This window comes from Ixodes scapularis, unplaced genomic scaffold (assembly GCF_016920785.2).
Source record: "Ixodes scapularis isolate PalLabHiFi unplaced genomic scaffold, ASM1692078v2 PGA_scaffold1__304_contigs__length_218370807, whole genome shotgun sequence".
Lineage (NCBI taxonomy): Eukaryota > Metazoa > Arthropoda > Arachnida > Ixodida > Ixodidae > Ixodes > Ixodes scapularis.
Window position 1 is genome coordinate 193,427,560 of NW_024609846.1, and position 17,456 is coordinate 193,445,015.

The 17,456-nt window shown below is 44.4% G+C and overlaps 1 protein-coding gene across 2 annotated transcripts in view; it reads right to left on the bottom strand.

The window, feature by feature from the left end:
- Positions 1–4,894: 4,894 nt before the first annotated feature.
- LOC115308187 (putative phospholipase B-like 2) overlaps positions 4,895–17,456 on the bottom strand; it is a 51,885-nt gene continuing 39,323 nt past the window's right edge. Inside the window, exons 9-14 of one of the 2 annotated variants that reach the window (XM_029984010.3) lie at positions 15,763–15,855; positions 15,625–15,696; positions 14,162–14,314; positions 13,294–13,453; positions 8,312–8,503; positions 4,895–5,142 (exon numbers count right to left, since the gene is read on the bottom strand). In XM_029984010.3, coding sequence (XP_029839870.2) covers positions 8,312–8,503; positions 13,294–13,453; positions 14,162–14,314; positions 15,625–15,696; positions 15,763–15,855 — 670 coding nt within the window. In that variant the 3' untranslated portion in view covers positions 4,895–5,142. The remainder of the gene's footprint in view (positions 5,143–8,311; positions 8,504–13,293; positions 13,454–14,161; positions 14,315–15,624; positions 15,697–15,762; positions 15,856–17,456) is intronic. The other variant, XM_029984008.3, reaches the window with a different exon arrangement.

Sequence of the window (17,456 nt, forward strand, 5' to 3'; positions counted from 1 at the left end):
CACGCCACTGTTGGCGCGCTGCCCGAGCTTAATTTTTGACGAAAAGTACAACGAAAGAATTAGGTAACACTCAACCCCAACTCTCGTTCAAATTCACGAATCAGACATAAATTGTGAACGATAAGTCTCAACCTATATTCTACCAAGGAAGCGCAGAAGCTGTCACGTGATCCTTGCTCTTACGTCTCAACAGGTGGCGCCACTCCATCTTCTCGGGGTGGATATCAGACGAAGTATCGGAAATAAAAACAATGTGCTCTTTTCTTTTTTTTTTTTTTACGAATTGTCAGTGCATGGCTGTTTTATTCTACCAGTCAAGCATAAAAAAATGAAGATAAAATGAAATCGACAAAAGAGATATGTTCTCTCGTTTTTTTCCGACAATTATTTTCGGCTACAGTTCTTCGTCTGGTTTGCACTCTCTGTTTGTTACCGCGTTTCCTTTATTTTCTTATCTTCGCTGTTTTGTGGTGCAAGTCATGTTCATGGTAGGCTTAGCTCCCGACTAGGAGCAAAGCGCGCTATAAGGCTTCCAACAAGGGGAGTGCCAGAGGACAAAAGAGGTTCGCCAATGTTTTTGGGCGGACTTTCGTCGGTGACCTCTGGGCTTCCTATTCGCCTCGCAAGTGGGCTCATTTTCGTCTTCTGCGCATGAGAAAGGAAGTAGCGGTGACGTCAGGACGCCGAGCCCTGATTGGCTGATCGCGACCCCCTATCTGAGCGTCGTCTGCTCCTTTGCAACGTCGTCTGCTCGCAACGTCGTCTGCGCCTGTCTTTCCTTTCCTGCGACTTTCGGAAGTCAAGCGAGCTCGACTTGGCCTTTCAGAGAGGGCAGACGAAATAACTCGAGCGGTACGTTGTTTTTGTCTAACAACTAGCAGACGCGCATCAAGGCGGGAAGTCAAAGGACTCACTGGCGAGGTGTCCCGAGGCGCCGAGGTTTGTTTGCTAAGAACCGAGAGTGAGCATGTTAGTGTCCGCAAGTTCCCTCCCAAATAGTTTTCCCCTCCTTTCGTGTGCGGCGAGACCCCTCATTCTTTAACGGCGTCGGCGGGTTGGCACCATTAACGTCGTCTGCTTTACGTCTGCTAGTCAAAGCGATGGCTGCTTTACCTTTCCTGCGTCTGTCGGAGATTCACCGCTTTTTCACCGGCGAGAGTCACCGTTGCCTCGAGAAACAAGGAGATAACAAGAGGAAGAAATTTACCTCTTAATCTAAAACTGAGGTTAGCGATCAAAGTATAATACGGGAAGGGTTCACAAGGGTCGCGCTGGCATATTCCATTCACCACGCCAGCCGGTCGTGAACAGATGGTCGCCGAGTGCCTGCTAGGCCTAACTGCCGTGCTCGCTTGGTCGGGTTCGGTGGATTCGTGGCCGTTGGAGCTTTTCCCGGGTGTTTGTGGATCCAGCGTTCTTGTTCGTCGTGATCTGTTTCAAGTACTTTTTACTTGTTTCTTGCTGCTTGAAGTCGGGACGCGTGAGAAGCGCCCGTAGAAAAATAAACGTCCGTGGGTCGTCGCGACTGTGACGCTGTCGGCCATGCTGATTTGATCGTAAGAAATGCGTAAGACACCTTCAGAGCTGTCGTAGGATTTCGTCATAACCTGCGCAAAGCTTACGAAAATTTTGTTTCGTGAATACGAATTTGTTCTTAAGTTTTGTCTTACGCACATTTTTGACGTAAGTTCGTTTCGTGAATCTGGCCTCTGCACTTCCGAAAGTCGCAGCAAAAGTGAGACAGACGCAGACGACGTTGCGAGCAGACGACGTTGCAAAGGAGCAGACGACGCTCAGATAGGGGGTCGCGATCAGCCAATCAGGGCTCGGCGTTCTGACGTCACCGCTACCCCCTGCGCAAGGAGCAGACGAAATTGCCCTCCTCATACGATTCTATGCTGGGTGAGGCGCTTCATCGAGGGGAAAACCATCCGAAACAAGCCACCGACAACACTGCTATCATCACCAAAGCTGACGCTGTAAAATGCGGTTCTTGGTGCCTTCACTGCCGACCTCCACCCAACATGGAGAGCACTGCTGACATTTATTGGCTGTTGCAACAAACATACGCCTTTGGTTAGTACACGGCCACTGTAAATAGCGATTTCAAGTTTTTAATTTCTATTTTTTACTCAGGTAAGTTTGTTCACTGAAAATGTGATGCCTTAATGTTCAACTGATTCGACGGTTTGACCTCATCAGATGGTGAGGTGAGATGACAAATACGTTTATTTAGCCTCAATCAAGCGGTCGCGCTGCAGCGTTGCTTGCAGGTATAGGGCATCTCCTAAAAGAGGGCGCCCAATCCGTTTGAAACCGAGGTAGTTGAGGAAGGGCTGCATGCAGCACCCTGAACCTCTGCTGAGTTAGTCCAGGAGACGAGGTCCTGTGGTCGGTCGTCAGGGTGCAGACTATACGAAGCGCGTGTTCTTTTGCTTGTCGCGCAGGTGTTGGGATGACGTCAGGACACCGAACTCTCTATGTCTGACTGAAAAAAAAAAATAGTGGGCAGACCTCGAGGCGTCTTGCGTTAAGGTCTACCCACTATCCTCTCAATAATCAAAACCAATCCGAGCTGGGCGTTGTTCTGACATAACAGCAACCCCTGCACAAGAACCAGACGACTTGCACTCCACATTGATAGCTTGGGTTCGGCGTGTCGCGAAGGCTGCGCAGGTTCACATGCGGTCATGTAGCTTTAGTGTGATGGCATCTTGGCAGTGTGGGTACCGTCGAATCAGGGATTGATATGTCGCGTCTTGTTTGCTTTTTTCTGTTATCTCATTTGCTGAGTAAATGACGGGTAATCACCGCGCCTCTGCGCACGCGTCAAAGCAAGACTGTTTGGTATCGGCAGGGTCCCTTGGGGATACTATTAGCAAAAACTAATACATTTGAGATATGTGCAAAGGCCTTTAGAATATACTTCAAACGTGTTTTGTGTCTTGAAATACGCTAAAGGTATAATAAATGTATATTACTAAATTTTGTAGACTGCACTAATTGTACTTGTCTTGAATACATTGCAAATATGACATAAACATGTACACTTTAAATGCACCTCATATACGTTGAGAAACATAAATATAGCCTTTGTATGTTAAAAATGCATTTCATATAAAGTTATAAAATATGAAGTAAGCGCACTTAAAGTTTATTATTAATGTAACTACAACGTAATTTCCAGGAATTCGTTTTAAATATGCTTGAAGTACGTTAAGATGCCTAAATGGCAACTTAGTATATTGAAAGTACTTCGAAAATATGTTCGTGTTAATATGAGTTAAATGAATGCAAAATAGTTTGATTCTAAGCAGTCGGTAACTCGGATCGCGATTGCTACATCGTTGCTCTGCCTATGCTGATAACATGTGCACTGACATTTGAATCGTCTCTCTCGAGGCAGCACGTATAGCACTTACCTCGACTGGGGCGTAAGTAGCGGCGTAATATCCGTCGAAGCCCGTGCTGAGAACCAAGAACTATACGTTAGAAACACGTTTTAACACCAGGAACACGTATCTAATTAATTGTGAGGTGTGCGCCACTTTAGAGGCGTCCTATTACCTCACTATTCTGCGAATTCCACAAATCAGCAAGCGCTAGTGCTGATCCCTCTTTTTTATTCTGAGATATTAAAGTTGCTTGAGCTTCTCCAAGTCCACAACCCCACCGGCCATCGTGGTACGCCGGTTGTTTCTTGATGACAACACTATAAACTGAATGGAAAGCGCCGAATAAACAAGGACGAGGAAGGGGACAGAGACGAAGCGCACTCTCAACTGAAGGTTTATTGAAACAAACATTGACTATTAATACCGTCTATCTGGCTATTGGTTTAGAAAGAAAAACTTCTTATCTATCAAGTGCAGTGACGGCGCAATAATACACAGGCTCTCCCCTTGCTTTCTTATGCAGATAGCCTCTGTATTAGAGCGCCGTCACTGCACTTGACAGATAACGAGTTTTTCTTACTAAGCCAACAGCCAGCTAGACGGTATTAATAGTCAATGTTTGTTTCAATAAACCTTCAGTTGACAGTGCGCTTCGTTTCTAGTTCCCCTCTGTTCCCTTCCTCGTCCTTGTTTATTCGGCGCTTTCCATTCAGTGATGTACCAACTAGATCATTTATCTATTCTACTATAAACTGAACCTCCGATAAATATATATATATATATATATATATATATATATATATTTATCGGAGGTTCATATATATATATATATAAACGAATATGTGCAGATGAATGAACCGTACTTAATCCAATGAATCAAAGAATCAAAGTTTTCAGGAACCCGCCGAAAGCCAAAAAACGGCGGAGCCAGGATTTGAACTCTGGGCCAAGGTGGAGTGGTGTAGTGGTGTAGCTAACCTCTACACCACTCCACCTTGGCTTTCTGGCGTTTCCTACCTGTCTTATTAATGCACAAGAACACCTCCGATTGGACACATTTCGTTTCTTGTGCATTAATAAGACAGGTAGGAAACGCCAGAAAGCCAAGGTGGAGTGGTGTAATGGTTAGCACAAAAAAAAAAAAAAAAAAAAAAAAAAAAAGGTGTAGTGGTTAGCACACCCGACCGGACATTGGGAGGCCCAGAGTTCAAATCCTGGCTCCGCCGTTTTTTGGCTTTCGGCGGGTTCCTGAAAACTTTGATTCTTTGATTCATTGGATTAAGTACGGTTCATTCCTCTGCACATATTCGTTTATATCCTCCTCGGAGACCACGTACGATGACGTGAAGTGCCCGTGTTGTATATATATATATATATATATGTACTTCCGAGAAATAACTTCAGCCGCCAATTCCAAAACTCGCTAATAACAGTTTATTTCTTTATTTTTTTTTTTTTTTTTTTTGCAAGCGCGGTATATATGTTGCAAAAACAGTAAATTTTTTAAAACAATTACCCTTTTTAAGAGTTTTGCCATGATCGTGACGCGCCCTCGCGGGAATTTCTCGAAACACTTTTGAGGGCTCCGAAATCGTCGCTCCGTCATCCACGCCAGTGCGCGCGTGCCTCCCGGTCTGTTTGTCTATGTGTGTCCTCTGGTGGCGTAGTTCCGTCCTTCGTCATTCTGCACGTGTCTTTTTGTCGCCGCTTGGCGTGCATATTTGCTTCGCAATGGCCAAGAACGATCCTGGTGGATCAACAAAAGTCACTGTTTACGACAACCTCGTTCGTCTTTAAACTTTCAAAGATGAATAGACCGCCGACGCCGCATCGGTCCCCACCGTCGACACGGAGACACTCAATCATCACTTCGGTGTCCCGTCCAGCCATAGCCTCCTCTATACTCACAAAGCCTGGCAGTTCGACGACGGAGTCAAAGAGTGCCCGGTCGCAGATTTGGAGCGCGGGAATCAGGTAACACAGAGCATCAAAGAGCCATTTCTCGGGGAACCTGTACGTCAAAGCACAGCTTTTGCAGCGGCAAGGACCCGAAACACACTTGTTCGCTCCGTAGAAGTCTGTTTCGGCGTCTCGCCGCAGCGGGGCGCCAGTCACGTTGCTCTCTTCTCATCCGTTGTCTGCCTCTCCACCTTTTCCATTTTGGCGGCCGCCTCAAGGGGCGATCTGCCAGGTTTTGTCAGTGTATAGAAGCTTATGGTTGGGCAAGCGACTTAAAAACATTTTTCGAATTTCAGGGCACGCGTGCGATGTAAGGAAAGTAATGGTGACCAGTTTCGACCCCAACCCAACTAGCCACCCTATGCGGAGGTTGATCTTTCCGTTTTTGAGGCCCGGTCACTAGAAACACCTGATTCCGCTCTCATTGAGCGTCTAAGTTATTCAAGCTTATTGCGAGACGACAGCTTTGTGTTCTGTCATTTCGCTGTTCTGTTGTACCGCGTGAGAGCACGAGGCGTCGCTGTACCTGGCGTCGTGTAAACATACTCGAACAGGGTGATATCCGGGCGGTGTTGATATCGCGATGGCTGGCCTGCACCGTAAAAAGGTAAGGAACAGTATGTAAGAAACCTCCCCTCTTTGAATTCAGTCTATTTTTGAACCTCCGACGAAGTGGGCACTACAAACAGGAGAGTTCACGATTGGTTGCCAAGGGGTTCCGTCAGGGTTCTGTCGCCGTAGGGCTTGAATCTATTTCGAACGCTTTAATTTGTCTTGCCGGTGACTGCTATTTTTTGTTAGTTTTCACTTTTAACGTGGCAAGACGTGAATGTGTATAGCGCTCGCCTGAAGAACGGCAAGTTTTATCTAGTTATTCGTGAGTATCGCGCACGGCTTGATTAAGTTACACAAGCTCGCGTGCCCAATTACTCTATTTTAGTTAAAAGCAGAATGTCCCGCCGTCACGTAGAGGATGTTTCGTGGGATGGGGGTTTTCGGGGTTACGTTGGTGAGGTTCCATGAAGGGGTTTCTTCAGAAAGATAAAAGAAGTTGGTCGATAGGTTGGTTCATTAGCTTTAGGATGGCACGCCCCTGGGTTGCATGTTCGAGCTGCGCTTGGTGCAGGTCAATCTGCGAGGCCAAGTTGTGATAGAATTCCGGGAAGGACACGAATTATCGAAGTTGTTTCTAATTTTGGGCATTTGGGTACGTTATGCGTCCTTAAGTAGTGTTTGAAGCCCAGCCCAAGGTCATTTGTTGAAACTATAGAAGCGAATGCCGTGCACCACTCTTAAGGTAAGCACCGATCGCATGAGAAGTTTTGCGACGTGCCCTACCACGCCTTCCATGCGGTGGGCACTTCTACAAATTAGTTGTACTCCTTGCTTCCATGTTTTATGATTGCTTTTAGCCACAACACCGGACCGTTATTAATATTAAAGTATACACCGAGAATTCTAAGTTCTTCAATTCTCTCGATTGCTTTTCATGGCATGTGAGCTGGAGAGCTTTCGTTACGTGGTTTCTTCTTGTCTGCATATACTTCGTATTTTCTGTTGATGGTTGGAGACAGACGTCTCTTAGATAATCTTCGATTGCGCCAGGTCCTTTTTTTTCAGGAGAATATGTTACAGCTTTGTGGGCCCGATGTTTGTTTATAAAGTGATGTCATCAACGTATACTGTAAAGTGTACAACTGCTATGTCTGCAGTTTCTATTACGAGGTTAAAGAGAACCGGCGTCAGCACTGAACCCCGTAGGACGCGGATGTTGCTGCCACGCTCATGGTATTTAGTGTTGCCGACTTTGATGCCGTATTTTTGAGGAAAGCTTTGACGAAAGCAAGGAGTCTTCCTTGTATGCCTAGTTTATGAAGCGAGCGCATCACCGCTGGGAGGTTGTCAAATGCTTTACTAATGGCCAGTGTTAAGAGGGTGCGTATTTCGTTGACCCGTGGGTCGAAGTCGGCTACGCCTCAATAAATCAGGCGTAAACTATCTGTTGTTCCAATGTTTTCTTTTTTTTAAATCCCGTTTTAGCAGGTGCAGTCCGAATCAGAGCCCAAAACCTCCTGATCTGCCTCCCTTCCCCCGCTCTCCCACCCTCTCTCCCTTCCACTCTAAGCCCATCCTTCCATCTCGCCATCCCTTCCTATGCTCCTATTGCTCCTAGGTCGCCCTTCCTCCTTTCCCTAACTCTCCCTTTTCCTGGTCACCTGACACAACAATTCAACTTCCCCACTAAACTGAGAGAAAAATTTACGTCACGTGACACAACACTTCCCTCTTTCCATTCCACTCTCCTACGTTCACTTCCTCTCTCTCCCAATTTTTTCTTCTCGCCCTCCGACGGTGCTCCTCTTCCACTCCCCATCTGTTCCTCCTCCCCCTCTCCCTCACGCCCTCCTCTCTTTTGCTACTTTTATCCTCTTTACCGCTCCCCAAGAATCCTGCAGCTCCCTTCCACTCTCTCCTCGCTTGCATTCCTTCCCCCAATCTCTTTTTGGTCACGTGACAAAAAAATTGTATCTCAAGAATTTATCAAAATATAGGTTCTTCACTCTCAGAACGACTGTTTAATGTCTTCCAATCAAATGAGATGATCGCCCCTATATACTACATTTCATGTATTATACGAATTTGCAGATGAATGTAGCTTTCATTTTTTTATTAGCCCGACATCATTATTTGTCCCAATCTAAACCCTGTTGGTGATTGGATTTCTCCGTGCCTCTGGACTTAAATAATAATGTTTCTTAAAGAGCATACCTGGGTAGTTTTGCTTGGGATAATATTTTTTTCTTTCAGTTTATGAACAACATTTTCAATATCTTGAATGTCTGCCCGCCATTGTGAAGGACCTTAATAGTCCCAATAATAGCAATATCGTCGGACTAATGGAAATCATTTAAGATATAGCAGTTAATCGACCGCTATAAAAAGAAACATTTTGTTACTCAATGGATTGGACAGGTGTCCCAGTGGTGATGCGTGGGCCCGAATGTCCACTTGTCCGGATGGCCGTCGTGTTGTTGATGCTTGAAGCCACTGGTGCTCCATTGGAAAGGAGGCACGGAACCGTCTGTCGTATATGTTGGCCCGTTTATGGCTACAAATTCCAGCTTTTTAAACATGGCGTAATTGGTAAGCTGAAAAAAAAGAAAACAGAAGCACTGAGTTTTTGTTTTCTGAACGTCCAAGTGATTTCATTACGTTTAACGTGGAGGATGTGGGTTCTTTAATAGTCATGTATTATGTCCGGGATTAAGGGCCTCTCACCGAAATGAATCAAACTCCGTGAGTGACCTTTATGAACTTTCCTTTAGTTCGAACACTCAAGAGTTTCACTCGCACTACTACAGCTCGCTGCCAAAGAGCACTAGTAACAACGAGATTTGACTGAAACATATGTCAATGTCGCGTTCATGCCTTTGGTGGCTTTCCAGATATTTTTTGTTGTTTATAAAATGGAAAATTCCGAAAAGCAAAAGTGTAGGCAATAAAAATACGCTGGTGTCTCTATATTGGCGTATTAATTTTAATGCAGATGGGTGATTGTTATGTATGTAGAAATCCTGCTTATTAATTAAGGTGCTCTCTGTTAAAAAAGATGATTGTTTCATAGTTGCGTCGGCATTATTTTTTTTTTTTAAACTTTGTATGTTGGTGTCGGCGTTTTGGAGGGAGCATTTGTGGGGCATTGCGGCCGAGGTGGGAGAGTTTCCCCTGTGGTAGTTAAGAAACATCTCGGGTTCCGGGAGAACCCGCGCTTGGAGCTGCTTGTGGTTTTTAACCAAGTGCGCCTGTGTATAGAGGGTTTCGCCGCTTTGTGTCAAATTGTCGCTTTTAGTATTTACCCGATGTAATAATTTAGCTGTTGGCGCCAAGCAGACTGGGAAAAATGCAAGGAACGATTCTAGAAAAAATTAGGTTTTGGCGGTTGGAGCGCCAGGCTGACAGCTCGCCGACCACTGGGTAACAGTGTACCACGTGCGAGTGGTAGAGTTTGAAGGGATTGGTTGGTCCCTGAGAGGAAAGGAGTCTCCTACTAGTTTACAACAGGACTGCCAAGAGGATTCTCGGAGGATTGGCTTCGAATCGATTTTGGGAGACTGGGGTCAAAAGTATGGGGTTTAACTTTGGGATTTTAACTCACTGTTGCGTTTTTTTTCTTCATAATAAACGTGGCCGCACTGGCCACTGTAAAGTCAACAAGCGTCGCAATGTGTTCAACTTTCCGGGGTCTGTCATCGGGCGAACACCATCCTCAGTCGTACCCATCAGGACCAGGGCGCCCACTCCCACACGAGGTCGAAGGAAGTTGACTGGGATTCCTCCCGATTTGTTCGTTTTGGATAGGTACGAACAAAAGGTTTATATACACTTTCCCACAGCCAAGTTACATAGCCATGAATGCACGACGACGGCCTGTGAAAGTTCGAAGTGATTTTATGACCGTAATTCGTATGCATAGAGAAGCTAGAATTCGAAAATATAGTGTGCGCCATTTCAAAAAATCGTAAACGTTTATGTGAATACCATGGATTTGCTTCAGAAACAGCTTCCAACATGAGCTGAGCTAACATACAGTTAAAATGAGTGGAAGTGCTAGTCCCGCACTCAGCAGCCCCACCTCTTCACGCACACGCACCAGAATTCGCAATAAAAAATCTGTCCCCGTCATTTGACTTCATGACCAAGTTAGCGTAGATTTTTAAATTTACAAATTATATTTTATAAATTAGAAAAAAATTAAACGCCTGACAAGTGGTTCATAATATATAACCCCCTGTGAGCTGTCCGCACGTAACTGCTCAGCTAACCTCAGTCGATAGGCTATCTTGTAATCACTTGGTCCCTGAATCAAACCCCGCCGGTAGAATTTATTGCTACCTGAAACCGGAGCTCCGGCGTCAATTCGAACGTTTTCATCTACATATTTTCTTAAAAAGCAAACAAAATTGAACCTAGCGAAGAAAGTAAATTTCCTAAAATGTTTTACATAAAAATAAATCGTAGAGATACAATATAACCGAATCCGTAAATATCCAGCAACTTTACTATTCCGGCATCTTGTTGTGACATCAGATGTTATAAAAACATCAGCAAATGTTCAGCTTGAGCACGTCCTGCTCAGAGTCAGATGCAGTCAGAAGGCCATCGTGGTCGTTTGTGTGAAATAACAACGATTCATCGCGCTCGCCTTAGTGCAATGACCTGCAAATGCTTCAGAATTTTTAGCACAAAATGTGAGACCATTTGCCGTTCGCATTCAATTAGCCGGCATCGCCTCCCAGGGCACCTCCCGTGGGGGCTGCATTCGCGATCCGCCGACATGAGGACCAAGAGGCCGCAGTGAAGTAGAATGGCATGAAAGGTTTTATTTTCTAGCAAAGTGTTTACTGTTTTCTAGCACGAGGCGAACGCCCCGAGCCAGCGTTCGCGTCGGACGGCCCAGGCCCACTTCCTTCGCAAGGACTTCTAGGTCGGAAAGGAAAACAATAAGATGTAACTCCGCTGTGTTGCTTTGTGGTGTTATTGCACCTCACAGTCCATCACTAATTCCCCTCACCCTCCACGGAATGCCGCAAACAAACTAAACCTGAGGCAATTCGCGAAACCACAACGCTCACTATCACCACAGCGCACAACGCCGTGGTGTAGGCGTCGTCGTCTGCTCTTAAATACATTTAACGTAACGAGTTCCCCTGCTTGTTGTTTCCAGTAGAGCAGCAGCAAGGGATTCGATTGTATACGCCTAAGCTTCCAAATTTATTTTATCGAAATTTTAAAATGAATATTTTGTTGAAATGTGTCGTAGATCTACTCAAAGGTAAATAAATATTTGGTACACGGATAAAATTCTATAAAAATCAATCACCATTTACATTTCGCCGAAGCTCTCCTTTAAAATTGTCTCTATTGGGCCTAAAAGCTTTATAGGAAGCTGACATAGGTGTAGTGGTTCAGCTTTAGAGCCGAGCGTGATGATCTTCATTATAAAAAAGTGTATCGAAATCTCCTAAAAACTTGGTGAGATAGGCCGCCCAAAAATTGCCCTTCACAGTAGAAAAAACACAGGAAGGAGTGCTACACTTTTTAGACGTAAGCTTACAAGTTAGAGATGGATTATGTTGGGAGTACAATACAGTATCGAAACAACAGTTCTTTAGAAACGGAGCCGTCATGCAAAAAATATTTAAAGTCGAAGTATATAAACAATAGCACACAAGGAGTCAAGTCTTTGCTAGAAATGCTCTAGAGATGTCGTGCACCCATTAAATAAATTAAGCGTTACAGAGGCACTTGAAGAGACTGGAAGATGCGGGCTATCAAGATGTGTTCATAAAAGTGCAAATGTCCACACAATTCATGAAAGGGAAGAGAGACCAGGCTCCAAGGAACTGGAGAGCGATAATATTGTATTTGCATAACGTCTCACGCAACTCAAAGGCTTGTGCAAAAAGGTAAGGTGTCGACTGGGTTTGCACTTCGGATTTTAAGTTGAGTAAATTGGCAGCCTTTCAGACCGGTCTGTATGTAAAACAGCACTGCGAAAAGTCGGTATCTTGCGGAAGGGGGGGGGGGGGGGGGGGGTGGCGTATGTAATACCGGTGGCTAGTGGGTTTAAATATGTAGGCCTAACGCCAAGATGTATTAATAACAGATTCACAGAGCACAAATGTAACGTAATTAACCAAGTTTGGAATATGCAATTAGCTACACATATTCGCGAATGTGACAATAATACCGTTGACCCTCCAAGAAGGGAGGTGTTTAGCATGTAGAGTAATGACATAAAATCCGCAGTGAAAGAAGCAGTTAGGATAAACATGTGAGGAAATCGCATCAGTCAAGCTTCAAATGCAACTCGGGAATCAGTAAAAAATATTCGTGAAATTGTAACTAAAATTGCAGGACAGTTTTATTTTTGTTTGTTTTCATTGGATTGTTTTTTTCGGTGGTAAATCTAAACAGTGCAGTTTCTATGTTTTTGCACCGTCTCTGTGAAAAAAAGGATCCCACGATCTACAGCGTCATTTCTTCTTTTTTGTGTGTATATTTGCTTCAAAGGGGTTAGCTTTGTTGAATTTTTTCGGTCGGGCTCCCTCCTGCGCCAATCCTTAGTGTCATCTGCTGAAAGAACTGGCTTAGATTTTGGATCACCATGAAACTAAGTTTTCCTTTTTGCACCCTTTGTATGCGGGGAGTTCGGGAATTTCAAATGATATAGTACTTTTATTCCTTTGTGTATGCGTGTCTGAAATGACTTGTTTTGTTTGAACTGTTTCCGTCGAGCTTCCCTGCTGGAACTACCGTATGGGTTCCACCTTTTTGTGTTCGGAACAAAGTGGCTTAGATTTTAAGTCGACTTGAAAACGAAGTGTTCCTCTGTGTGTTTTACGTTGTGGATGACCTTGGGAAAAGGGAACAAAAGCGTTATAATGATATACATTATGCTACCTGAGTGCGTTACATTTGTCTGTCACCTTTCACATTTTTTCAGTCTTTTTTAAAATATCTTAAAGTTTTTTTCAAGTCTCAAGGTTTAAACATCATGATAAATTCTCACCAGCTGGTCTGCACGTAGACCATTTTTTTCACAGTATACGCAGAATCCGTGAGAAGACTTTGAATCTACAAAATCGCACACATATGACCACCTCCATATATCCTGGTATAGGGCCTCCGGAACCACAGTGCAAGAGATATCAATGGCATCGGAAGAGTATTAAAGAAATTGTAACAGCTTAGTAATCGTAAACTAGAGGAGGCACAAATGTATCAACTGATGGCATTTTGGGTTGAAAAATGGCATAGCTAGTGCGAATAAACAAACTGGTATACAAAAACGCGAATACACATTACGGTTACATGACCTCTCTAAATCTCTCAGTAGCTAATATTCGCTGAATAAGTGTTAGGTGATATTACCCACCTTCATATCGGTTCCTCCGACGGCCTTTTGTTTGACCCCTGGCAAGCCGGTGCTCAAACTTGGGTTCAACAAGTCGAACCGAGCAGAAATAGCACTGACGGGGTTGTATTTCTGTGTGCAGTTGCATCTTGATGCCGGATCGTGGGTGTAATTATTGTACCTTGTAAATGAAAAAAACGTTAGCGACGCATCCAAAGTGAAAATATGCAAACATATCTGTCGTTTACACCAATTATTTGACTAGGATAGTTGCGATATCGCGATTGAGTGCATGCTAAAGAGAGAAGTCACTCCTGACGGACCAATCTCAACTTTCGACGCAGATCTATTGTTGTTGTTTTTCTTTTTGTCCAGTTTGCAGCGACGTTACCGAAGCTAATGGAATTTGTTCTTTGAGCTGGATGTGAGTAAGAAGGGGAAGCTGATGGCGTGAGATATAACCCCCCAAAAAGTGGGGCTCGATAATTTACTGACAAGGAAACAGCGTACCCTCAAAACAAGCATTCTAAAGCTTTCATGCACACAAAAGAAAGAGCCACTTACACAGCGTTTTTGTCGACGTCTAAAGCCTTTAGACGTCTTTGACGTGGAGAATCGTATACGGTAGATGATTCTCCACATCACATTAAACTATAGATACGCGTCAGAATATCTAGAACCAAATCTCATTCGCATTTTAACACACCTGCGATTCAGGAATTTGACGTCGGAGGGAAGCGGCTAGAAATTATAATGCAGTACTGGGCAGGACACCAGCAGGCGGAGAGACAATGTTCCGTGCTACGCACACTGAACTGCGATGTTTCTGTACTTAAAATACCAAGATAAAACAAATATATAATTTAGACTTTCCATGAAGGCAGCTTACCTCATGAGGCTTGTCATAGTAACAAGATCTTTAACCTTGCTCTGTTCCCTCCTAAATATTTGTGCGCGGGCGGACATATCATGGCTGTAATAATTTCCATATTTCTTGACCATATCTGGTTGGCCACTGATGTTGAAGATGGCTGGGAAGAAACTGCAATTTCGTATAGGTAAGTAGGTAAATGGGGTATGTAATATTGAACGAAGTAAATAAACCAAATTGGAACGAAATTGGATTACGCGGAGTACGGCCGCATAAAAGGCGCTCACGTGGTTCGTCTGCTGGGGTAAGGTTTCTATAAAACATGAAATTATTTTTAACGCTAGCCCCAATACCAACATTTTGTTGGTATTGGGGTATTGGCGTCCGTCTGTGCAACTCCCGCTAAATGTAGCGGAAAAATTGACGTCACGTGACCTATACACAAATTCGGTTCCCCACTAAATTTAGCGGGAAATTTGATGGCCCATGACCCTACATCACGGGACCTACAGACTAATTTAGTTTGCCTGCCAAGTATAGCAGTCAAATATACGTCACATGACATATAAACCAATTCAGTTTTCTCGCCAAATTTGGTGGGAAACTGGATATCACGTGACCACTGCAGCAATTCAGTTTCCCCGCTAAATTTGGCGGGAACATTGATGGCACGTGGCCTGTACACCAATTCAGTTACCCCGCTAAATAGTGTGGTGAAATTAACCTCACGTGACCTGACGTCATGTTACCTATACACCAATGTAGTTTCCCCACTAAATTTAGCTGAACATTGAAAATTCAAAGTCCTATAATACATTTAACGCATAATAGAACTTTAAAATTAAAGGTCATTGCTTTTTTTTCTTGCGGCGCCGTCACTTTGGTTGTTCGAGGTTCGGATCATATGATATGTGACAGTCTCCGCTTAAAACTGCATTGGCCGCGAGCAATATTCGCACCGAACCTATGAGGAATTCTGTAGTATTCGTTGAGGGCTCCTTTTTTTTGCCTGCTGTTCATTGGGTAAAAGCAAAACACGTGGCATCGGCCCGGTTCAACTGAATGGCCTGTGCCGGGCAGAGAGAAAGAAGGTGGCTCCCTACATAAGCTGTAGACGTGCGAAAAAGTACGAATTTAGTATGGACTCGAGGACTTCATCGCGCGTCAGTTTTAACGTATCCAAAAGTGTGTACAAACAATTTGATGTGCACAGTTTTGAAATTAAAATTCGACTGATTGAACGATCGAAATCGCCCCCACTGGAATATTTTTAATTCTTCTCCGTTTTCCGTCTCATTGTCGACACCACGGAAGGAACCATCTCTGCCTCTGCCAAGATGTCATTCTCAGCATCAAACTTATCTTTACTGTCATTCATGTAGAGAAGTGATTTGGGGATTTTGTGTATTGAAAATGTTGAAATTTCCTGCACTCTAGAGTTAATGAATATACGGCGCAGTGCATAACGGCTTCATACTCACGCGACATTGTAGCTTGCCCAGTACCGTTGCTTTTGAAGATAATTGCTGAGATCCTCAGACTTTGTTAAATTACTGCAAAAAAAAAAAAAAAACATTCGTTCATCATTTTTAGGGCTTACCTCAATATCAGAAACCTACGGCATCTGTTCGAGTATCCAGAGGGTATTCTTCGCGATGGCTTTTCCGGGAGTAAAGAGCTTGTAGTCCAAAACCATCCACTGATTATTGTACCTAAGAAAAGGAAAAAAAGATGTAGTTAAAAAGTTCAGTGTAATTATTAAAAAAAAAGAAACACTCTACGAATTGAAAAACAATCATACATCTATCTCATTTTCCACCAGGCTTTTTTTAAAATATGTTTTGAATACCTTCTTTTGTGCCTAGAACACTTACCATATAGTATCCGCCTGATATATTCTTAATATCTGTGGCAGGATTTTTATAATTTGGTATTAAAGACTACATAACCATATCTAGTTTTATACCTACAGACTGCGTGAAACCTATGAGAAAATATTCCCCTTGTGACGAGACTACTGTATTACGTTTCAGATTGTGATACTGCGCAAGAGAGTACACACAATTCTCACACATAGGTATGTAGCAGAATGGAACCCACACAAACATTTGGTCATACAAACATTTGATGAAGTGGGAAATATAGATCACCATTTTAATAGGATTAACGTTGTGGGAGACGAGGGTGGAAGATGACGGGGCAGAGGGCACGTGACAAGTGGTCGGCGGAAGAGACACGAGCTGGCGCATGACAGAGCTTGCTGCGCAAGGCTGAGGCCGGACAGGAACGTTGGAGCCCGTCAGGCCCATGGCGGTCCCCGCAGCGGTCCTTTAACGCGGTTTGGACCAGGACTATAAACGATGAGCCATGGCCATACCGGCCTAGGCCACGACGAAATCGAAGTAGTTCCGCAGCGAAATTCGGGCTATAATAGGCCGGAACAGCTAGCCTACGGAGCGCTTGCGTGAGAAGGACGATCCGGAGGCCTGGACGCAAACTTCGGCGGCGAGCTCTGAATGACGGACGAAAACCAGGATCGGCGAGCCTGGACTGCCGGCTCTCGAGGACGGGCAACCGGGAAGTACAGTAAACCCTTCCGCTGTGTTCTCGTTGTGTTGTGTCACTCTTTGGGAGATGAGCGAAGCAGAGGCCGGTCGGGCGTCGTTTATTAGCGAGCGACCCCACAACATTAATAAACTTGATCGAGTACAAAAAAAGGCCACTATAGTCGGTTAGAAGTCAAGAAGGTAGCGGCAAATGCCCCTCAAAGGAAATCTTGTATTCCTCCGCCACCAATCGCGTCTTGTTGTTTACGTGACATCACGACCTGCCCGAGCCAATCTTGTTCTGGCAAATGAGTACTTTCAACTTGGCTGCCGGGCAAATTTTCTACGACTCCAGTATCTTGCAGCAATTATTTTTTTTTTTTTAATTCGGTTTTTCACTTATTCGAGCATACGTCGCTAAGTCGTAACCGCGTCCACTTTTATTCGCAATAGGTTCTGCACGACAGCGTGAGAATCCAGCGATAGCATTGCCATCGAAAAGTTCGATGCGGGACTAAGACCTAGCATCGTACAAACGTCGAACGCCGTCTGCTTCTCTGCCTCAGGCTGCGTCTCAACATCGTGAGGGCATCGGCTTTTCTTCGCAGAGGTATCCGTGGAGTGACGCCAAAATGCAGCGGTCACCAAACTCTTCTTTATAAGTGTAGGGGGCTGTGCGGGAGGGGCATAAGTGAACCGCGAACACAGTAAGTGTCTTCACCCAATTTCGACCGTATCTTTGCTGGTGTTAATCAATAGTCCGTCTA